Raw genomic sequence first — 18,867 nt, 5'->3', positions numbered from 1 at the left:
ACAAGGACACTGATAGTCTCCACCAGTACAGCTCTTGATGGAGATAGGTCCGTCTGAGGGCTTAGAAGGGAAGGATAGAAGATTGAAGGCTGTGAGACAGACAACTCTTCTGAGGTGTATTTGCCAAAAACAAGAGCAGAGAAGTGGGGCCGAAACTGGAAAGAGAAGGGAAGTAGATTGTTGGTTTTAACAGGAGTGACCCTATAGAGGAGAATTGCTGGCAGAGGAGGACGAGGTAGGGAGGCAGGAGCATGGGTGGTGCAGCTCAGTACAAAGGAGAGAGTCTGAGGAAAAGTCCCTGGAAGGCAAGGGAGTGTGCAGGCAGGATTTGGGGGGAGTTCTCTGGTGATGTGAACAAAGACATCAGTTGAAAGTGAGGCCAGGAGAGCAGATGTTAGCAGAGCAAGGAGAGAGGTCTAGAAGCCATGTAACTGTCTAGGAGAGAAGTGGAAGAAGGCAGCAGGATGGCCCAGCAACGTGCAGGGTGCCTGTCAGTGTGACTGTTTTTCTCCAGCCTATGTAGGCTGCTGCAGAGAAGGCAGGGAAAGGAGGGCTGGTTTAGCTCCACCTGTGCTTATGCTGAGGTGGTTTTGAGTGGTTTCTCAGAGAGAGTGGCCCAGATGGCTGCCTGTGGCCTTAGAGCTGAATGAAGAAAGGAGAGAGGGCAACAGGGGGGCAGGGCCAGTGGGTTGGGGTTCCCTGCAGAGTCCCAAGGATTGCAGGAGTCATGACACAGAGAGAGTGGGCTAGCAGGACAGGAGGCGGTAGCCAGAAATGTGTGGGCTTGAGATCATGAGGGCAGTGGCTTTTGGTGATGACTGTATGCTTTTGTGCAAAAGAACCACTCCAAAACCTTATGGCTTAAGACAATATTGATTTATTATTTTTTGCAATTCTGTGATTGGGGTCTTCTGGGTCCCTCCTTTGGTTGCACTCGGCTGGGAGTTCACTGGAGTGCCTGTTTGTCTTGCATGTGACTTGTCTTTGTGTGGCGTCTCATTACCCAGAGTCCCCCACGTGGCCAGGCAGGATAGCCAGACTCCTTCCAGCATGGAAGCCATGTGCGAGCATTTATGGGGCCTCTGCTTGAATCCTTCTTGCTGGCATCCCACTGGCCAAAGCTAGTCACCAGAGCAAGTCAAAAATCAGTGTAGGAAGGCTATTACCTTGGGGGGCTCACTTGGGGGCTGCTAGTGAAGCAGCCTGCCCCTAGTCCATCCTCTGGCCTCTAACAAGTCATGCTCCTCCTCCTTGAAAAGTGCACTCCCAAGTGATCCCACAAACACCATCTCATCAAGGCTAGCCTTGGAGTCTCGCATGCTGTAATGTGCAACAATTACAACGGGGCCAGATGGATAAGGCACATTGGGTGTGGCCCCTTTTCCCCCAAGGGCATATTATCTGCCCCACAACAGCCAACATTCAGTGGCAAAGCACAGTGCAAGTGAGCAGACACCCTGTCCAACAAGGAGGGTTATACCCTTAGTCACTGCCCCTCGGCAGTTCTGGAATCCAGCTAACTCCTGTCACAATCCTTGACCAGGGCTGGTCTGCTCCCTGCAAGTGGCTCCCTTGGCTACTGCTTCTTTCTTTCTTTCTTTCTTTTAAAGATTTTATTTATTTGACAGAGAGAAATCACAAGTAGGCGGAGTGGGGGGGGGGGAGCAGACTCCCCGCTGAGCAGAGAGCCCGATTCGAGGCTCAATCTCAGGACCCTGAAACCATGACCTGAGCCAAAGGCAGAGGCTTTAACCCACTGAGCCATGCAGGTGCCCCTTGGCTACTGTTTCTTGCGTTCTTGGTTCCTCCCCAGGGCACTGGGCCTTGTACTCGCAATGGCCCTCTTTTCCATAGGAAGTGGCCTGTGTTTTCAGCTGAGTACCTTCATCAGCCTGCTTCCTGGTGGAATAAAGCAGGGGCCCAGCAATTTTATTTCATAATCTGTCCATTTTACATTTTACCTCAAGCAGATACAACCCTTCAAGAAAAAACGGATTTTCGGGGTGCCTGGGTGGCTCAGTGGGTTAAAGCCTCTGCCTTCCGCTTAGGTCGTGATCTCAGGGTCCTGGGATCAAGCCCACATCGGGCTCTCTGCTCAGCGAGGAACCTGCTTCCTCCTCTTTCTCTCTGCCTGCCTCTGCCTGCTTGTGATCTCTCTCTGTCAAATAAATATTTTAAAAAATTGATATTCTCTATGACAAACTGTACCTTGTTTCACTGGACAAAAGCTATACTCCAAATGTCTTTGAGAAGGCTTTTCTCTCCTGTGGCCCAGGAGTCAGGTGCTGTGGGACAATGACCATAAGATTCTCAGAAGCCCTTTTGTATGGCTGAGGGGGTCTCCAAGGACTCGCTCCCCGACCCAAGAGCCTCAGAAGTCTTCAGAAGGGATCATACAACCATACCCTTGACTTCCACTCTCAGGTTTGCTGGCAGCACTCTGGATTTACTCTTCACCATGACATCATTTCTTACCTTCAGAACTTTTTGCTGCCTGGAAAGGTTGGAAATGAGAAAGAGTTTTGATTTTCCAACTCAGCAAGGCCTGGCTTGGAAATATGTCCTCTGACTCCTGCTGGGACATGGAACAGCAACCTCCTTAATTCATCTTTCTCTTTTATTTCACGTTAGCATAACTGAACAAAGCCAGTTGGCCTTTATGTTTTCTGCCAGGAAAATCAGATCATAGACACATTTTCTATCTTCTGTGTTACCCCAGGCCATGGTCTCACCACTTTCTGGACACCCACCAATTCTGATGGCATCCCTCATCCAGCCGTCATCATCAAGGTTCTCATTGCCAGTGCCCACATGCTCTCTGCTCCAAAGTCAGTGCCAAGTTTTACATTTTATTATGGCAGCATCTCAGACAGAGATCACAAGTAGGCAGAGAGAGAGGAGGAAGCAGGCTCCCCGTTGAGCAGAGAGCCCGATGCGGGGCTTGATCCCAGGACTCTGGATCATGACCTGAGCTGAAGGCTGAGACTTAACCCACTGAGCCACCCAGGCGCCCCTCACTTCTAGGTACCAGTTTTGGTCCCAATTATCTATTGCTGCATAGTAAACCACCCCAAAGTGCAGTGGTTTAGAACAACAGCTTTATTTTCTCATGACTCTGTAATTTAACTTGGGTTCAGCTGTTGGTTCTTCTGCAGGTGGCAGATTGTCTCAGATTGTCACAATCAGTTCCTCCCCGTGTGTGGCACTTGCCCCACGCTAGTGCTGTGGCTGCTTTAATGCGCGCAGTGTGGTGGGAAGTTCTGGGACTCGAGTCCAGGCCTGCGGACGGGGAGCTTCACCTTCCTCTCTCCAGGGGACTTGCTGCTGGGTCATCAGTCTCACTATCTGGAGACCATCTTGGTGTGCAGGACCCCAAACTGGCCATGCGGAGAGGCCTCATGGAAGAGACCCCTGACCCCTCAGTCAAGGCATCAGACATGCAAATGAGAGAGAGATCTTGGACACTCTATCCTCAGCACACCCCATACCTCTCACACTGAGTAGAAAAGCCACCTGGCTGAATGCAGCCTGATTTCAGAATAAGTAATAAATCAGAGCAATTTGGGTCACTCCTACAGGTGCAGTCATTCTGGGTGTGGGGCTGAGGCAGCCAGTCTGAGATGGTTTCACTCCCCTGTGCAGGCCTTTCTCTCTCTCTCTGATCTGTCCAGGAGGGTAACTAGGTGTTTTGAAATGGGAGGTCGGGACCCAAGAGAATGAGAACGAGCTGCAAGGCCTCCTCAGAGCCTACCACGAATGCGGCATCTCGCCCACTGCAGTTCTGCCGGGTAAAGCAAGTCAAGGGGCCGGCCCAGAATCAACAGGAGAGGAAGGACCCTACCTTCTGACAGAAGGAGCAGCGCTAATGCAAAGGGATGGGAGAAGTTGCCAGACATCTTTGCAGACAAACTAAGGAAGCCATAGGACCCAGATGCTTACGTCGCCTGGGGAAGGTTCTCGGAGGACAGGAGCGTGGGGACAAGAGCTTAACTGGTCATGCTCTTATTTTCTGTATCTTACGATACTTTGACATTTGGGGGCCTTGCTGGCTGGGGAAAGGCTGCCCCTCCCAGGGTTAAGCTCATTCCTAAAGATAGCAACTTGCCTGGGACAAATTTCACATGCAGACCAACTAATCCAGAGGCCATACCCCCCAAACACTCCTTTACCAAACTCACACACCGATATGTCCGTCCTGAATCACCGTAGGGCCAGGTACTGGACAAGTAGAGACCACTGGGACAACCTGACCCTAAGCTTGCTCCAACTTGCCTACCTTGCCTCACCTACTTCTTGGGCCATGGTCTCCTAGCAAATTCTGCCTCCACGGGGCGCCTGGGTGGATCAGTGGGTTAAGCCTCTGCCTTCGGCTCAGATCATGATCTCGTGGTCCTGGGATCCAGCCCCGCATTGGGCTCTCTGCTTAGCGGCTCTCTGCCTCTCTGCCTACTTGTGATGTCTCTCTCGGTCAAATAAGTAAAATATTAAAAAAAAAAAAAAAAGAAAATTCTGCCTCCTGACCAGCCCTGGTCCTTCCCCATGTGCCCCCACTCTCGGGAATCATTAAGTACCGACTATTCTCTCAAGGCAGTTGTGTCTGCGCCTGTCACCGTATCATACCTGATGAAAACAAATCCCAGGTGCGCTTTAAGAGAGGGCGGCCGGGGTGTGGGGCGCTGGAAGGATCACCCATGTGGATCCTGGAGTCATTAAGAATTCCTGCAACACCGGTATTGGACAGAAGGACAGTGAGTCAGGAGCTGAAATAAAAACAAATAATGGGGACTGATCTGGGCTTTAAAGATGACAGGAGGAGCGAGCAGGTGGGCATCATTCTGAGAGGAGTTAAAGCTGGGAGCTTGGCAAGGTGTTGAGTCGGGAGGGCACATGCTCCAGGCCCTGATACAGGCATGTGTGTGTGAAAATAAAAATCTAGGGGGCCTGGGTGCCACAGCCGCTAAGGATCTGTCTGCAGCTCAGGTCATGATCCCAGGACCCTGGGATCCAACCCTGCATCGGGCTCCCTGCTCAGCGGGGAGTCTGCTTCTGCCTCTCCCCCTCCACCCCCTCTCCCGTCTTGTATTCCCTCACTCGCTGCCTCTCTCTGTCAAATAAATAAATAAAATCTTAAAAAAAAAAAAAAAAAAAAGGATAAACATCTACGTTTGAGAGGCTCCAGGAGCAAGAGGAAAGGGGGCACGTCGGCAAGTAGGGCCTTTGTGCTGATGGTGGAAGCAAGGTCAGAGTGGCTTCCAGTACAGGGAATGGGTGGGTGATGTAGAGCTGTGTGGGGCACCACGTTCTGTCACTTCCCCTCAGCAGCAGCAGCCACCACAATCTCTTACTCCTTCCCCAAACATCCCCCTCTTGACCTCTGCTGTGCACATCGGGCATTCATGGGGGGCCCACAATCCTCCCCATTCCCACGGGACCCTGACTCAGTCTGGGAACTTCTCCACTTGCCTGGTGTTGATAGGGAAATATCTTAAGTGTGGCCGATCGGCCGGCCCCCCACACTCCCCACCTAAGAATCCCAGGCGAGGCGGCCGGCCGGACACTGCTGTCCCTCCAGGGCCTCGGGCACCTCCCTTTCCGCAGCCGGGCCCAGGGGAGTCCTTCCAGCCTGAAAGCCCGTCCTTCTGCTAGAGCGCTAGGCCAGGTTTCTGCGCTGCCGCCCCGGACTCTCGTTGTCATCCCGCCCTGAGCCGAGTGACCGTGGTCAACCAGGGCCCGCAAGTCTGCGGTCCTTTGTCTTCCTCACACTCGTGCGCACACGTCCTCGGTGGGCGTCTCAGATTCTGCCGGTCGGAACTCTGTCGCATCCCCCAGCTTCGCCCCAAGCCAGTCTCCCCCGTCCGAAATGCCCCCCATGCACGCAGGTGCTCTGGACACAAACACGGCCACGCCGACGCCCTCCTCCAGCCGCTTCCAGCCCCCCTCGCTGCGCTCCGTCTCGGGTCCCCCAGCCGCCCCCGCACCCTAGCTCCCGGTCCGCAGGGACCTCTCCTCTCCCACCGCGTCCTCAGGGCGCCGACGGCCCGGCACCCACGCCTCCGGGGCTGGGAAGGGGGGCTCCGGTCCGCGGCCTCCGCCGAGACTCGCTCCGTAGGGACGCCGCCGCCTCCCCCAAGCGCGCGCGGGGCCCACGGCACGAGCCCGGCTCCCGCAGAGGTGCGGCCGCGCCGCGCGGCGAGCCCGCCCCGTGACGTCCTTCCGCCCGGCGGGCGGAGACTGGGGAGGGGGCGCCGGCCCAGCCCGCCCCTCGACAGGTGAGCCGGCCGCGCGCCCGGGGCAGCAGGGGGCGCCTGTGTGCCGGGGTCCCGCGCGCCGCGCCAGCCTGCACCCCACGCGCGGGCCCGGGGCAGCGAGGAGGGAGGGGAGGGAGGGGGTCGGGGGGCGGGCTCTGGCGGGGCTGGGGGCAGGGTGGAGGCGGGACGGAGCCCGGGGGCGGGGGGCGAGCGGGAGGAGAAGCGGACCCCGGGAGACTGGGGAGAGGGGGAGTAGGCGCGCCGACGGGGCGGGCCCGGGAGGCTCGGGGGGCGGGCCCGGGGGGGGTGGGCGAGTCAATGGGTCGACGGGATGACGGGATGGGCAGGGGGCGGGCCCGGGGGGCGGGCCCGGGGAGTGGGCGGGACGACGGGGCGGGCCGGGGGCGGACCCGGGGGCGGGGCTCCGAGCGCGGCGGCGGCTGCGGCGGCGGCGGGAGGGGGTGTCAGAGCGCGGCCGCCCGGCGAGGGCGGCGGCATGGGGCGGGTGCAGCTCTTCGAGGTCTTCCTGAGCCACGGCCGCGTCGTCTACAGCCCCGGAGAGCCGCTGGCGGGGGCCGTGCGCGTGCGCCTGGGGGCGCCGCTGCCCTTTCGAGGTGGGCGCGGGGTCGCCTCGGGGGAGGGCCCGGCCGGCGGGGTTCAGGTGGCGGCGCAGCACCTGCGGCGGAGCCGGCGCTCCCGGAAGCGGCAGCTGGTGGCGCTGGGCCTGGACCCGCGGAACTGGCGGCGCCTCCTGCCGTCCCCTCCCTTCCCCTCCCGGCTGCCCGGCGAGTCGTGGGCCCCGCCGGCTTCGGGGAGGGTTGGGGTGCGGCGGGCCGGGCGGCGCAGACCCGCCGGGGTGGGTGGCCGCTGGCAGATGGGGCGGAGCAGGGAGGCCAGGGTGGCCCAGTCCTTCCGCAAGTGCCCTTCCTGTTCTCTCCTAGGGTCGGCCAGAGTCGGGCGCGGGGGTTTAGATCCTGCCCCCCTAGGCGAAGGCCATTCTGACTTGGACACACGCACGTCCCTGACCCTCTCTGTCGGGTCTGCGGAGTCCGCTGCACCCTGCACCTGCTGGGCCTTCACCTGGAGCCTGGCCCAAGCGGGGCTTTCTCTTCCACAGGTCCAAGCCCCTGGCGCAGGCCCTCAATCCTCGGCCCCACGGTACACCCGTTTCCACCCGGGCTAAGGTTTGGCCTTGCGAGCTGGGAGGGTCTTGCTCATCCTTGTGTGGCCCAGACCTCCAGCCCCGGGAGCACCTAGGAACTGAACCTCAGCCCTTCTGACTGGTCCTTCTGCTGGTGCAGACTTCTGGGACTTTGGGACTGGGAGTCAGGTTGCTGGTGTGGCCCTTGCTAGGGCTCTCTGCGGGTGCTAGCCTTATCTGCCATCTGAGGTGTGGGCAAGGCCCTGAATGGGACTTCAGAGCTCAGGGTGCCCCCCAGGGACTCCACACCTGATTGCTGGTTCTGAGTGTGAGGGTGCTGCTGCTGGAGTGCTTCTCCATCTCAGATGCTTGGCCCAAACCACGGCCATCAAGCATCCCTCTGGACTTGGATTCTCTGAACCCTTGGGTGCTTGGCAGCTAAGTTCTTCTAGCGCTTCTAGGGACTGAGAGCCACTGCCCACCTTTCTGGGCCCCAGCTGCCCCAGTCCTGAATGGGTCTGACTCCTGACCCTGCCATGTTTGAGGCCACAGGGTTTAGGAGGAAATTGAGTGGGCGAAGGTGGCCCTGGTCAGGGGTCCAACCTTGTGCGGTCTCCTCTTGCTGACTCATACCTCCTTTCCTGTCTAATTTGGGGTCTGGGTGGGGTAGTTATGGTGGTGGCAGGGGGCACAGGAGTGACAGTGCAGCTCTTCCCTGGGGCACAAGGAGAGATGACAGTTGAGATGGGACTGAGGGGAGAGCCCAGGGCACGGGAGGTGGGGGTGGGTTTGTGGTGGGGGGACGGCGGACACGAGACCCCACGCGGGAGCTCACTGCCTGGCTCCTCGGCCCAGTCATGCTCCCGCAGCTGGGGCCCAGGGCAAACCAGCTGTTACTGACCATGGTGAAGAAGGCATGGCCTGGCCTGGGCAGAGTACCCCAGCCTCCATGTGATGGGTGGGACGTGGGTGAATGGACAGCCGGGCTGTAGCATGTCCAGGGAGCGGCAGCTGATGGTCCCCACTATTAACATGCTAGCTGATTGCCGGAACAGGGGAGGGAAGAAGGGGGACAGGATGAAGAGTAGATGGTTGATGGCTTTGGGTCAGAAGAGTTATTATTCAGATTGTCCCCCGGGGTGTGGACAGAATGTGGGTGCTGAGGCTGTCCTGGGGCTTCTTTGGGGCCTGGTTGGGTTTGGAAAAGGAATGTCTGTGGTTCTTCTTTCTTTTTCTTTCATTCATAAGATGCTTGCTGAGCTCCTGCTAACAGCTAGTGATGCTGCAGGGAAGCCCTCCACTGTTCCAGGAGCACATGGAGGTGGGGAGGGCCCCCCTTCAGGCCCTGGGGGGGCTCATAGTCTTGCCCACTAAATTTGATGGTGGACAGAGATGAGTGGCCCTCAACCATGAGGACACTGGCTGCCCTCCGAGCCAGTGCAGAAGGGGAAAGCTGTGGAAGGAACTTGTTCCCTGGAGCCTGGGGCCCGCCAAGCCTGAGGCTGGGGGTCACGCGGGGGTGCTCCATGTTCTACTCTCAAGGATGGGCATTGGGGGCAGGGGGAGCCCAGACAACAGCAGCAGTCAGCCCCCAGCCACACTAGCTCCCTGAACTCTCACCGTGGGGCAGGTGCCATTCTCCCCACCTCCCACGGACCAACTCTGGGAACGCTCAGGGCAACCCCGGGAGGGGGCCACCTTTCCCGTGTTTCAGACTTGGAGACAGGACTGATGGAAGTGCCTCATAGAGCTTTAGTGAAAAGATGTGGCGAAGGCTGGGTTGCTCCAGGTTTGTGGGAACTGGTGGAGGTGGCGAGACCCTTGGGACCAGAATGAGGAGTGAGCAGATGGTGCGCGCTGGTGGGGACAGAAGTTCCAGAAGTCACTCTGGAACACGGTGCGCGCGATGGTGTTCCTTAGAGAATGGGAGTAGCCCCAGACCTGCTTATGGGTTTGGTGCTGGCCTTTATGCCTCTGAGCACTGTCAGAAGTGAAACCCTTTTAAATCTAGGTGGTGCAGCAGTGTTGCTATGTGCTGGTGGCTGGCGCTGGCCAGAACGCGCTTCCCCTGTCCTGTGGCTGTGCCGTGGGGCACACGCACTGGTGTGATGGTCGTGCTCAAGTGCGGGCGCGGATCCCTGCTGCGTGGGTTAGGAGGGACAAGCCTACTGTGTGTATCCGTTCCCTGAAGGTCCGTTGTTCCCCTGCAGAGGAGAGTGAACAGGAATAGGCTGTTTGACTCCAAGACGGTTAGGGGAGCGGCTCATTCAGGCAAGGTTCCTGAAGGGGCTTCACCATGTGTGCAGAAAGGCTCTTTGCCTGGGCATTGGGAAGGTCATAGAACTTTGGCCCCTCTGGGATACCCCAAGGGTTGATGGAATACTGTTTGTTTTTCTGAGATCAGGTGACCCCGTGGCTTGTTCGCCTGAGTTCTGGGGGCCGTGTCCAGGCTGGGTGGGTGTTTTAGCCATCCTGCTGTTGGACATGTGGGCCCTGCTGTTATGAACGTGTTGCTTCTAGCTCCTGGGTAGGTGGGGTGGATTCTGAGAACCACTGGGTCCTCTGGGAGGTGAATGGAAGGACCCAGCAGATCGTCCGGATGCTTCGCCAGGGCCCCTGTAGCCACCTACGGCTTCGTCACCATCAAGGGGTGTGTTTCTTCATCTCTTCTCCGACACATGTCAGGATCTTTACTATTTGCCAACTGATGGGTGAAAATGGTAACTCACTTGAGTTTCTCTGATTTCTGCTGAGGTGGGATATCTGTTCCTGTTGCCTGCTGCGATGTAGAAGTCGCTAGCTTGTAACAAATCACCTCTAAACTAAGAGGTTAGAACGACCAGTTTACTGTAACTCACAGTGTTGTGGATTGGAGGTTTGGACAGAGGTGGGCAGGGGACTCTTCAGCTCGGTTTGCCATCTACTGAGGTCACTTGACAGTCTTCAGACGGTGGGTCCCAGTCTGGGACCACTTACCTCCTTCTGGCATACTCTGCTGGTCCCAGAATTCGCAAGGCAGCCAGACTCTGGGTGGAATGCACCCTCTCTGTGGGGAGTGTCGAGTGGCCTGGCATCTGGGATTGTCACACTCCCCCCTTTATTCTCTTCCCTGCCATATTTCTCACCTGTAGGAGCACCCCTGTGTCTCCGATTCTGGGGAAGGGACAGTTCCAGGTCTGACCCTAGGAGGAGACAGCTGAAGGAGTGCGGATTAGAAATCAGGGCCAAGGTCTGGTCACGGGCAGTGCCAACGGGGGTGGAAGACAGGCCAAGGGTTTCCAGGGAGAAGGCTTGTGGTCTGTGGGTGACCAACAGGGGGCTTGTTGTGTCAGGGTTAGGTTGGCCTGGGGAGACCCGGACATGTCTGGTGTGGCTGGCCTCTGGCACTGGGCACTTGGATACCAGGTTTCTCCTGCCTGGTGGCTCTGTCAGAAGGGTGTCACATTCTGAGTCACCTTCCCCTCATCTGATCATCAAATCACGGAAGGAAGGGGAGAGACTGGGCAGGGAGACGGACATCATTGACCTCGGTCAGCCCTGCAGTTCAAGGCGGGGTGGAGCCCCAAGGCTGCCTGTCCCTGAGCCCCCGGCCCCTCCAGCTGTGCTGGCTTCCTTTCTGGTCCAGCCACAGCCTTCTGACCCTAGTGGTCTCTGGGCAAATGTTCCCTGGAGTGGGGAGTTCCTGACCATAGAGTAGTGGCAGCCACCTCTGCTGCAATCGGTCCTGGTCGGGGAGAGAGGACTGAGCCATCTCTTGATGGAGGAAATCAGCCCTCCTGGGCAGCACTAGTCCAGGAAGTCAAGGGCGTCCCCTCCCTGCAGTGTGCGGGACTGCGGGGTACTTATCTGCTCAGGCAGGTCTGACCACATTCCTGCATCCTGAGGGCTGGCAGTTAGCTTCCTGGACTGTGAAGGGCGCCTCCCAGCCTAACCGAAGTGCCTGTGAGCCAACGGAAGTGGGGCTGGAGGTCAGCGGCCCTGTGGGCTTCTGTTCGTCACTGGTGTCCCAAGCAACCCTTGCAGGGAGCTGAGGGTACTCGGGGCTGGTGGGCCCAGGGGTGGCTGGGAACCAAGGTTACCAGGTTGCGGGCTGTACGGGCGAGCACTGGGGGCCTCCTGTTCTAGACTTCAGGACAGATTTAACTCTGTGCCCTATCACCCTGGCTCCCTGGGAGTACCCCAAAGAGGGGGCGGACATGAGGTGCCCTCTGGAGGGCAGCAGGTCACTGGCTGGGCTGCCTAAGGCCCCGCTCCCCCGCTCCCCGTGGTGCTGTTTGCTGTTTGCTCTACCCAGATCTCTGTGATGGGGCAGGGAGGGGCCCAGGCCAGCGGCTGCCTGGGACTCACTCCCCCCCACCCCACCTTGCAGCCATCCGAGTGACTTGCACGGGTTCCTGCAGGGTGTCCAACAAGGCCAATGATGCAGCATGGGTGGTGGAGGAGGGCTACTTCAACAGTGCTCTGTCGCTGGCTGACAAGGGTGAGTTTGGGAGCCTGTACCTGCCTTGTTGCATAGAGTGACCCCTCCAGGGCAGACCTTGTTTGAGGGGGGTCTGTCTGTTCATCCCACCCCCATCAGCCTTGGGGACCCCTGTGCTGACCCACCCTCTAGCAGGGCTTTGTACCCTGATGTATTTCTCCTGCAAGCACTAGGCCTTGCGTGATAGGGCCTGGGTGGTTGAAGGGGGCAGCTTCTCCTTGATTTGGTTGGGCTCTGGCCCCTGCAATAGCCCCATCCCCCTTTCCTGTTGAAGCCAAGCTCTTGTACCCCTCCTTTGCCCTGTGCTGCTCTGGGGCTTTGAGTCAGACTCGGTATGAACTGGTCGGCTACAGTGCCGCCTATTTCTAACCTGTGTCCTGTAGTGTCCCCTCAAGGCTCCTGAGTCCCCTCTCCCCACATCTCCCTCTGTCTCTGCAGGGAGCCTGCCAGCTGGAGAGCACAGCTTCCCCTTCCAGTTTCTGCTTCCTGGTAAGAGCCCAGCCTTGCCTGGCCAGGTCTGGTGGTGACAGCTGGTGGATAGGAGGGGGGACAGGGGACGGTTGGGTGCCATCCCCTGCTCTCTCTCCAGCCACAGCTCCCACGTCCTTCGAGGGCCCCTTTGGGAAGATCGTGCACCAGGTGCGGGCCACCATCGACACGCCACGTTTTTCCAAGGATCACCAGTGCAGCCGTGTGTTCTATATTTTGAGCCCCCTGAACCTGAACAGCATCCCCGACATTGAGGTGAGGATAGAGCAGGGGTCTTCTGGTTGATGCCCCGTCCCCAGGTAAGAGGAGGTGGCTGGGACCCAGAGGAGCAGTGGCTTCTCTGTCGTGAGCTGCTTATGCTGTGTTTGGGGGCAGGGCACAGCAGGGCCGAGTGGGCTTGTCCTGGGGCCACAGAGATCTGGGCTGCCTGCACCTGCCAAACCCCTTCATTAATGCCCTCCCCTCAAGCAACCCAACGTGGCGTCCACTACCAAGAAGTTCTCCTACAAGCTGGTGAAGACGGGCAGTGTGGTCCTCACCGCCAGCACGGACCTCCGTGGCTACGTGGTAGGGCAGGTGCTGCGGCTGCAGGCGGACATCGAGAACCAGTCAGGCAAGGACACGGGCCCCGTGGTAGCCAGTCTGCTGCAGGTCAGAGGCCCCTCTGGCTGGAGGGGCTGGAGGACGGGGAGGGGGCTGGCCTGCCCAGGCTCACAGGCTGGCTGCTCCCCAGAAAGTGTCCTACAAGGCCAAGCGCTGGATCTACGATGTGCGGACCATTGCAGAGGTAGAGGGTGCGGGAGTCAAGGCCTGGAGGCGGGCCCAGTGGCAAGAGCAGATCCTGGTGCCCGCGCTGCCCCAGTCAGCCCTGCCAGGCTGCAGCCTCATCCACGTGGACTACTACCTGCAGGTGGGGGTTGAAGGGAGAGGGGGTGGGGCCGGGGGGTGGGCAGGAGGCCTGGCCTCACTGTTGCTTCCTCCCCAGGTCTCCCTGAAGGCGCCTGAAGCCACTGTGACCCTCCCTGTTTTCATCGGCAATATTGCTGTGAACCACGCCCCTATGAGCCCCCGAGCGGGCCCAGGGCTGCCTCCGGGGGCCCCAGTCCCCGTGGTGCCCTCAGCACCACCCCAGGAGGAGGGCGAGGCGGCGGCCAGCAGTCCCCCCTTCACAGATGCAGTCTCCCTCTCCACCAAGAGCCACTCACAACAGCAGCCATTACCTGCCGCCTTTGGCTCCGTGCCCGGTGCCCCCGAACCCCGCCCTCAGGATGGCAGCCCTGCTCCCCACCCATTGCCCCCTCCGTTGTGCATCTCCACAGGTGCCACTGTCCCCTACTTTGCAGAGGGCTCTGGAGGGCCAGTGCCCACTACCAGTACCTTGATCCTGCCCCCAGAGTACAGCTCCTGGGGCTATCCCTATGGTGAGTGAGGGGCTTGGGGTGTGGTGGGGGAGGGGGCACCATGAGTCCCATGCAGACTTTGCTCTCTCCTCGCAGAGGCCCCACCATCGTATGAGCAGAGCTGTGGTGGTGCAGATCCCTGCCTGACGCCCAGGAACTGATCCTGTGCCGCCTTCTCCGGGTGGGCCGACCTTTGCCCTGGGACCGGGCACCCAGGGCCTCGTGCCTTCTTTGCTCCTGGCCTGATCCGGCCTGCTCAGGACCTGCTGCTGCCTGGCTGCTCCTTTCAGCCTCTTCCCAGGGACGAGCCCCTCCCAGGGGGGCTGAGGCCTGGAGAGAAGCCATGTAAATAAAGTGCTTCTTCCATAGAGCTGGGCATAGGCCGGCCTCTCGGGCCCCCTCCTCCTGCCTGGTGTGCGGCAGCCTAGCTGTGGGGTACCCTCCCGGGGTCCTGCTCCTGTACCCCCTTCACCCCTGAAACCCTGCCTGTGGGCAGCCCCATCCCCTCCAAGGTGCGTGCCCCTGTCCTTTGTTCTGGGCCCTTCCTCCCAGGTGCCTAGGGCCCAGAAGACTGACCCTGGGGAGCAGGACCAGCAGGGACTGGGTACCTTTAATTTAGGCCAGGGCTGGTGCTCTTCCTCTTGGTTCTACTTAAGAATGTGCCCTCTGAGTGGGGCTTGCATGTCTGGAGCCGTGGTGTTAATTTAAAATGTATCTGTAACACGGGGAGAAGACCACCCCCGTAACATTGACACACCTTGGGCTTGCTCACCCAACCAGCACCCCTGTCCCAGGTGATGGCGTTTGGATCTCCTGCAGCAGAAAACCCATGGGGAGTGATGAGGCAGGCTTGCCCAAGTCCCTGCCCCTTGTGCTGTTCCTTTATCCCTGGCCTCAAGTCTCAATCCCTGCCCTCACCCCTGCCACCCAGGCCTGGCTCTGAGGGATACTGCTGCTCCTCTCCGGTCCAAGTGTGAACACAAGCCCACGCCTGCTCTCAAGGTCCTTTTCAAATGCCTGTTGTTTGGGATCCAAGGAACCCAAGAAAAAATAAAGTTAGGGTTCAGCAGAGCAACGTTTACCAAAGGGGCATCTGCAGATACTCCAGTGCTGAGGGGAGGGCCTGTAAATGCCCAGTGGAGCCAGCGACTCTGGACCATGGTCTGGGAAATACCCGAGGTGGGATTAAGACAAGACTTGGGAATGAAATTCCGTATCTGACATATAGTGAGGGAGTGACCTTGGATAGGTGTCCCTGTTATCTTAATCTATAACAAACTGAGGGGACTGAGTGGACATATTGATACTCCCCCCCCCCCCCCCCCCCCGTTTATTTCTTGAACACTTCACAGTCCAGAAGTAGAAGATTTGGGCCTGGTGATATAGCTGTCATTCTCAGGTTGAGGTTTCCACCCCAGGGTCCAGGAAGGTCATTCCTGATTTCACCATCAGCCAATTTACTGGGCCTGCTCCTCTGACTTGGGGGCTACAGGCTGGGAAGTGGGTTGGATCACTTGTGCAAACATCCCACTGGCCACTCTCTACGTCTGGAAATGTGCTCCTTAGCCAGGCAACCAGGAACCTCGCTAAAATATTACTATTTGTGGGGCAAGGAGAGGATGAATATTGGAGAAGAGCTCAAAATACGCCACAGGGAGGGGAATCTGTAAAACATCCGCTAGTAGCAGCCTGAGCTGAAAACCCACCTGGCCTTCAGTCCCCTCGCAGCCCCTCCACGGTTAGGTGGTCTGGAGGCCACTCAACTCCCCTGCTTCGTCTGTCCTCTCAGCCCATGTCTCAGGACTGACCCGATGGTTACACAGTTCACATGCAAGTGTCAAAAACAGCTCTTGACGTGAGTGATGGACACCAGGACAGGGTGGGCTGCGCAGACAGCGTAAAATGAAGCGTAAAATGCCAGCTTCTCCCACTTCGGACACGCTCCCTTACAGTTGGTATTTGCCTGGTAAAGCACTTTTCCTCCACAAATGATTTATTCACTCGACAAGGATTTGTCCCCTTCATCCCAGCGCTCTCACAGGCACTGGGGCACACGAGATACAAATCCCGTCTCGACTCCCAGAGGGAAAGACAAGACGGCGGTGGAGTCAGAGCAAGGAGGCCGCGGGGCGCAGTGCTGGGAGGGCGGTGAGGGAAGGCTTCCCTGGAGGGGGGGGTGTGTTTGAGGCCCCGGAGGGCAAAAGCGTTTTGGGGACGGGACAGACTAGGGCCCTAGGCAGGAGAGCGGACGGGGAGGATGGTGCCAGGGGCGGGGCACACGGGTGGAGGTCCGTCCGGCGGGGCTTGTAGGCCTGGACTTGAGCTCGCCGTCAGGAGGCCCGGGGTGGGTCCCCAAGCCCGTGCGGAGCGGACTCCGGCGGTCCCAGGGAGGCCGGGAAGATTCCCGAGGGACTTGCGTTCGTCCCCTCCCTGCTCCGCACCTGTGTGCGCGGCCCACGGCCCCCCCCCCCCCCCCCCCGCTCCTGGAGACCCGCGACTGTGCGCATCCCGAGCCAGGCGGAGGCGGAGGCGGAGCAGCCTTCGACTCGGGCCTCCTCAGTTCCCGCCGCGAACCCCAACTCCAGTCTGCCCTTCTGCACTCCCGAAGGTGGTAAATACAGGCCTGGCCTAGGGAGCGGCGGGCAGGCACCGATTCGCAGACGCGGGCTGGCCCCGGGAGGCCGCCCGGACGGGGCGCACCTCCTCAGCGGAGCCCCCCGCCACCAGCGGGGGCGATCCTGCTGGGGACAGACCCCGCCCGGGCCTCCCCGCGCAGAAGACGGTCCCCGTCCAGGGTGCGCCCTCCTCCCGGGACACCCTCCCGAGGCGGGCCCGCCCCCGCCCCCGCCAGAGCACACCCGCGCGGGGACGCGACCCTAACCAAGGCTCCTCCCCTCATCGGGGCCCCCGCAGGGGCGACCCTCCTCCTCGAGACGTCCCCCGCCGCCGGCACATCGCGCTCCCCGGCCGGGCCGGCTGTCGGTCGGTACGACGCCCCGGCGCCGGCACCCCGACCACGGGTACGCCCAGAAGCCCCCTCCCGGGCGGCACTCCTCACAGCCAGCCCCTGCCCGCCAGCCGGGAGCAGCCCCGAGCCCGGGCACCGCCCTGGGACGCGAGTCAGGACCCGCCTTCCGCGAAGGCCCGCGAGGAGAAGTGTGTCCGGGGTTAGAGGTCAGGGGTCCTTCTCCACCCCCGCCAGCCCACCCGAATGCCCACGTAGAAGGAAAAGATATCGGAGACAAGGAGAGAAGGACGCCCAGCCGCCGCGACGCCTCCGGAAGGCCGCAGCGCCCAGCCCCGCCCCCCGCCCGGCCAGCGCGCCCCGGTTCCGGCCGGCGCAGGCTCGCGCCGGGGACGCCGCACGCCGCGCCGTCGTGCGCAGGCGCGGGCGCGGGCGCAGGCGCAGACGCGCGCGGCCGGCCCCGCCCCGCCCTGAGCCGCGAGGCGCGGGCGGGGCGATGGCGCGCGGGAGGGGCGGGGCCACGCTGCGGGCCCGGGCCATGGCCGCCGCCGATGCCGAGGTGAGGAGCGGGGCGGCGGGCCGGCGGCGGGGGCGGCGGGCGTGGAGCCGGCGGGTGCGGAGCCGGCGGGCAGCCCGGGCGTGCGGGCGCGGGGGGGGGGCGCCGAGACGGAGGGGACCGGGCGGGCCCGCGCCTCCCCGCCCGCCGCCGCCGACGCCGCGCCTCAGGCCGAGGCCGGGCCGAGGCCGCCGGCGTCCGGGCCGCGCCGCGCGGGGCGCGCTTTGTGCGCCGGGCGGGCGGGGGGCGGCGGCGGCGGGGGGCGGGCGGGCGCGGCGCGGGGAGAGGGCCGGCCGGGCGCGTCCGCCCGCCGCCCCCGCGCGCCCGGGGCCTCGGCCGGGAGCCCCGCGGAAGGGGCGGAGGACAAAAGGGAAAGTGGGGCGAGCCGGCCAACTTCGCGGCGCGGCCGAGGCGAGGCCGTGCGCTCCCGGCGCCGCTCCCGCGCCCGCTGACCTTTCACTTTGTCCCGAAGAGGGTGGCCCCGGCGCTCGGAAAAGTTGGCCGGCCGGCGCGGCGCTCGCAGACAATGCCGCCGGCCCCGGCGCCTGTCACCCGCGCGGGCGCGCCGAGCCGACGGCGCGGCCGGGCTGCGCACCCGAAAAGTTCCCGCGGCCTCGCCCGCGCGGTGCCGATGCCGGGCCCGGTGTTTCCCTGCTGCCGGCCGCGCCGCACCCCGACTCCGTGCGACGGGCCGCTGCGGCGCCGCGGGGAGAGGCGCGCGGGAGGCGCGAGCCCAGGCGGGGCGGGCGTCGGGCGGGCCGGGGACCCGAGTGGAAGGAGGCGGCGCCCCGGAGCTGTCCTGCGAGTGCTCGGCGCGCGGTCCGCGGCGCCGGGCAGGAGCCGGGCAGGAGCCGGGCACGCGGCTGGCTGTGCGTTTGGTCCCGGAGGCCGGTGCCCTCCGTGTCGCGGAGCTTTCCCCGGTGTCTTCGGGACTGTCGGTGAGATGGAAGCTGGGAGGGCGCGGGGCGTTTTCCAGTGCGGAGCCGGGCCCTGCTGGAGCGTGTCCGCGCTCGGGGAGCGTGTGCGGCTCCGGGGCTGTCGGGGCGCGAGGCGGCGCGGGAAGTCCCCTGCAGGTCGTGGAGAGAGGGCGCGCCGCGAGTAGGGGTGTTTCCCGGGCCGTCGCTGCGGCTCTGAACTGCTTCAGGGGACTCGTCTCCCGCACCCTGCTCCGCTCTGTGCGGCAGGTGCTGTTCTGTTCTGCGCCGCCGGCGAGGAGGGCACGGCCGGGAGAGAGCCGGTGGCGGGACCCGCACTTGTCGGGTGTCTGGCACGGAGTAGGTTTTTCATGAATAGCCGGTGAGCCGATGACCCCGCCACGGCCCTCGTTCCGCAGCCAGCCGGGAAGAGAGGCCTTCCTGAGCGCCGCTGACGGTGCTGGCAGCCTGCGTCTACCCAGCCTCTCGCCGTGTCCAGTCCGTCGTGTGCTTTGCGCGAGTTCACTCAGTAAAGCCTGACGGCGGTCTTCTGAGGTAGGTCCGGCGCTGTTCCCGCTTGCAGATGACACAGGGACAGCGCACCCCGGGTCGCAGAGCTGGCGCTGGGAAGATGCATGCAGGCAGTTTAGCTCACTGGACGTGTGCCGTGTCTG

At 61.4% G+C, this 18,867-nt stretch overlaps 2 protein-coding genes and 1 long non-coding RNA gene across 10 annotated transcripts in view; 2 read left to right on the top strand and 1 right to left on the bottom strand.

Moving 5' to 3' along the window:
• Nucleotides 1–854: 854 nt before the first annotated feature.
• Nucleotides 855–6,218, bottom strand: LOC131812764 (uncharacterized). Of its 3 annotated transcripts, none has more exons than XR_009346475.1 (4): nt 6,002–6,218; nt 4,621–4,760; nt 2,476–2,666; nt 855–1,121 (listed from the first exon to the last, which is right to left on the bottom strand). It is a non-coding gene; the product is annotated as an uncharacterized LOC131812764 (long non-coding RNA). The 3 variants fall into 3 exon arrangements; XR_009346473.1 differs by having other exon boundaries at nt 4,621–4,719; nt 6,002–6,217; XR_009346474.1 differs by lacking the exon at nt 6,002–6,218 and adding an exon at nt 5,525–5,991.
• A 483-nt stretch (nt 6,219–6,701) lies between these two features.
• On the top strand, nt 6,702–14,829 carry ARRDC1 (arrestin domain containing 1). Its single transcript, XM_059142029.1, has 8 exons — nt 6,702–6,862; nt 11,759–11,869; nt 12,308–12,358; nt 12,459–12,613; nt 12,827–13,009; nt 13,092–13,268; nt 13,344–13,779; nt 13,855–14,829. Exons 1-8 carry the CDS (start codon nt 6,745–6,747, stop codon nt 13,917–13,919), a joined length of 1,296 nt encoding a protein of 431 aa, XP_058998012.1. The 5' UTR covers nt 6,702–6,744; the 3' UTR covers nt 13,920–14,829.
• A 2,356-nt stretch (nt 14,830–17,185) lies between these two features.
• Nucleotides 17,186–18,867, top strand: part of EHMT1 (euchromatic histone lysine methyltransferase 1) — a 136,067-nt gene continuing 134,385 nt past the window's right edge. For 3 of the 6 annotated variants that reach the window (XM_059142026.1, XM_059142025.1, XM_059142023.1), the window contains exon 1: nt 17,187–17,282. In XM_059142026.1, the coding sequence (XP_058998009.1) occupies nt 17,220–17,282 (63 nt within the window). In that variant the 5' untranslated portion in view covers nt 17,187–17,219. Of the gene's footprint in view, nt 17,283–18,867 lie in introns of all 6 variants that reach the window. The other 3 variants (XM_059142028.1, XM_059142024.1, XM_059142027.1) reach the window with 3 other exon arrangements.

Source organism: Mustela lutreola, chromosome 12 (assembly GCF_030435805.1).
Source record: "Mustela lutreola isolate mMusLut2 chromosome 12, mMusLut2.pri, whole genome shotgun sequence".
NCBI lineage: Eukaryota > Metazoa > Chordata > Mammalia > Carnivora > Mustelidae > Mustela > Mustela lutreola.
This window is presented reverse-complemented; position numbering and strand designations above follow the sequence as displayed.